Source organism: Borostomias antarcticus (genome assembly GCF_949987555.1).
Source record: "Borostomias antarcticus genome assembly, chromosome: 9".
In the NCBI taxonomy this organism is placed as follows: Eukaryota; Metazoa; Chordata; class Actinopteri; order Stomiiformes; family Stomiidae; genus Borostomias; species Borostomias antarcticus.
In genome coordinates this window covers 3626705-3629204 of record NC_140242.1, presented here as the reverse complement: position 1 = coordinate 3629204, position 2500 = coordinate 3626705, and the positions used below count along the sequence as shown (strand labels likewise).

Genomic DNA, 2500 nt, shown 5'->3' with positions numbered 1-2500 from the left:
GGTGTCCCCGGGACGAAGGGGGACAAGGGCCTGCCGGGCTACCAGGGGTCCCTGGGCCAGCCGGGAGAGAGGGGCCAAACCGGGTCCTCCATGGAGGGGCCCAAGGGAGACCGGGGAGTGACTGGCACGCCAGGAGAGACAGGTATGACACACACACACACACCTGACCCGTCACTGTCCCACCTTCGAGGTCGGACTGCGATAAAACCATGAATGATTCCTTCGTGATTCTTTCTTGAATGACAATGTCCGCTTCTCCCACAACCCCCCCCCCCCCCCATCCTCCTCGACCTCCTCGTCCTCTTTTCCAACCCCCCCCCACCAGGAACCACGGGGGCCCCTGGCCCGGCCGGCGTCCCGGGCAGAGAAGGCTCCAAGGGGGAGAAGGGAGACCAGGGCCTGACTGGCGTGCAGGGGGAGTCGGGATTCAAGGGAGAGCATGGGAACCCTGGACTTCCTGTAGGTCACACTCCTGTCTACATGCTGGTCCAGTCTCTGTAGAGGCCGGTCCATGTCCGAGTCTGGCCAGCCTGTTTTTACTGACCACTAGCCGGTCCATGTCCGAGTCTGGCCAGCCTGTTTTCACTGACCACTAGCCGGTCCATGTCCGAGTCTGGCCAGCCTGTTTTACCTGGCTGCTAGATACAGCTTGACTATCCTGGGTAGAGTCCCATCTTGAGATGAGCTCCTCTTTCCACTACATTAAAGAGCTTAATTGTGATGTATTGTGTGTGTGCGTGTTGACAGGGACAAACTGGCCTTCCCGGTGTTGATGGGCTGAAGGGGGAGATGGGGGTGCAGGGGGTACCAGGTTTCCCTGGTGAGTGGTCTGCATTGTCTACTTTAAATGACTAACAATTTAAACAATGACTGCTATTTATTCTACAACTACATACAGCATGATATTATCCTACTGTACAAATTACATTGTGTGTGTGTGGAGGGGGGGGGGCTCTAGTGTAACTCTAGTGTGTGTGTGTGTGTGTGTGTGTGTGTGTGTGTGTGTGTGTGTGTGTGTGCTAAATCTAAAATCTCTCTCCATCAGGGACGAAGGGTGAGATTGGAGTGATTGGCTTCAAAGGAGAATATGGAGACCGCGGATTCCCAGGGGTCAAAGGTGAACACACTCTCACTCCAACAACACCCTCTGACTCCAACAACACACTCTCACTCCAACTCACTTTAACTCCAATCAAACCGCATAACTCCAACACACTCTCACTACAAACAAACAACATAATCTCACTCTAAAAATTCATTCATGTAGATGCTTTTCTGACCACTGATTTTCTGATTGGTTCTGTGTGTCAGGAAGTGAAGGCCCTGCTGGCCCCCCCGGCCCCCACACATTCATCAAAGGAGACGTTGGCTTCCCAGGAGATCAGGGACCCCGCGGCCCCGAGGGGCCCCAAGGTTTCCCCGGCCTGAAAGGACAGCAAGGTGTCAACTGTTTAAACTGTGTTGTCAGTACTCTGAAACTCAACCCTGTTATCCCCCAGACATATATCTGTGAATACTCTGAAACTCAACCCCGTTATCCCCCAGACATGTATCTGCGAATACTCTGAAACTCAACCCCGTTATCCCCCAGACATGTATCTGCAAATACTCTGAAACTCAACCCCGTTATCCCCCAGACATGTATCTGCGAATACTCTGAAACTCAACCCCGTTATCCCCCAGACATGTATCTGTGAATACTCTGAAACTCAACCCCGTTATCCCCCAGACATGTATCTGCGAATACTCTGAAACTCAACCCCGTTATCCCCCAGACATGTATCTGCGAATACTCTGAAACTCAACCCCGTTATCCCCCAGACATGTATCTGCGAATACTCTGAAACTCAACCCCGTTATCCCCCGGACATGTATCTGCGAATACTCTGAAACTCAACCCCGTTATCCCCCAGACATGTATCTGCGAATACTCTGAAACTCAACCCCGTTATCCCCCAGACATGTATTTGCGAATACTCTGAAACTCAACCCCGTTATCCCCCGGACATGTATCTGCGAATACTCTGAAACTCAACCCCGTTATCCCCCAGACATGTATCTGTGAAAACTCTGAAACTCAACCCCGTTATCCCCCAGACATGTATCTGTGAATACTCTGAAACTCAACCCCGTTATCCCCCAGACATGTATCTGTGAATACTCTGAAACTCAACCCCGTTATCCCCCAGACATGTATCTGTGAATACTCTGAAACTCAACCCCGTTATCCCCCAGACATGTATCTGTGAATACTCTGAAACTCAACCCCGTTATCCCCCAGACATGTATCTGTGAATACTCTGAAACTCAACCCCGTTATCACCCAGACATGTATCTGTGAATACTCTGAAACTCAACCCCGTTATCCCCCGGACATGTATCTGCGAATACTCTGAAACTCAACCCCGTTATCCCCCGGACATGTATCTGCGAATACTCTGAAACTCAACCCCGTTATCCCCCGGACATGTATCTGTGAATACTCTGAAACTCAACCCCG

At 51.3% G+C, this 2500-nt stretch overlaps 1 protein-coding gene across 1 annotated transcript in view; it reads left to right on the top strand.

Moving 5' to 3' along the window:
• col4a1 (collagen, type IV, alpha 1) overlaps nt 1-2500 on the top strand; it is a gene marked incomplete at its 5' end in the record, with an annotated part of 53278 nt that overhangs the window by 43822 nt on the left and 6956 nt on the right. Inside the window, 5 exons of the mRNA XM_084443539.1 lie at nt 1-142; nt 326-459; nt 748-820; nt 1046-1117; nt 1312-1440. The exon at nt 1-142 is cut by the window's left edge and continues 44 nt beyond it. Of these exons, the coding sequence (XP_084299665.1) occupies nt 1-142; nt 326-459; nt 748-820; nt 1046-1117; nt 1312-1440 (550 nt within the window). The remainder of the gene's footprint in view (nt 143-325; nt 460-747; nt 821-1045; nt 1118-1311; nt 1441-2500) is intronic.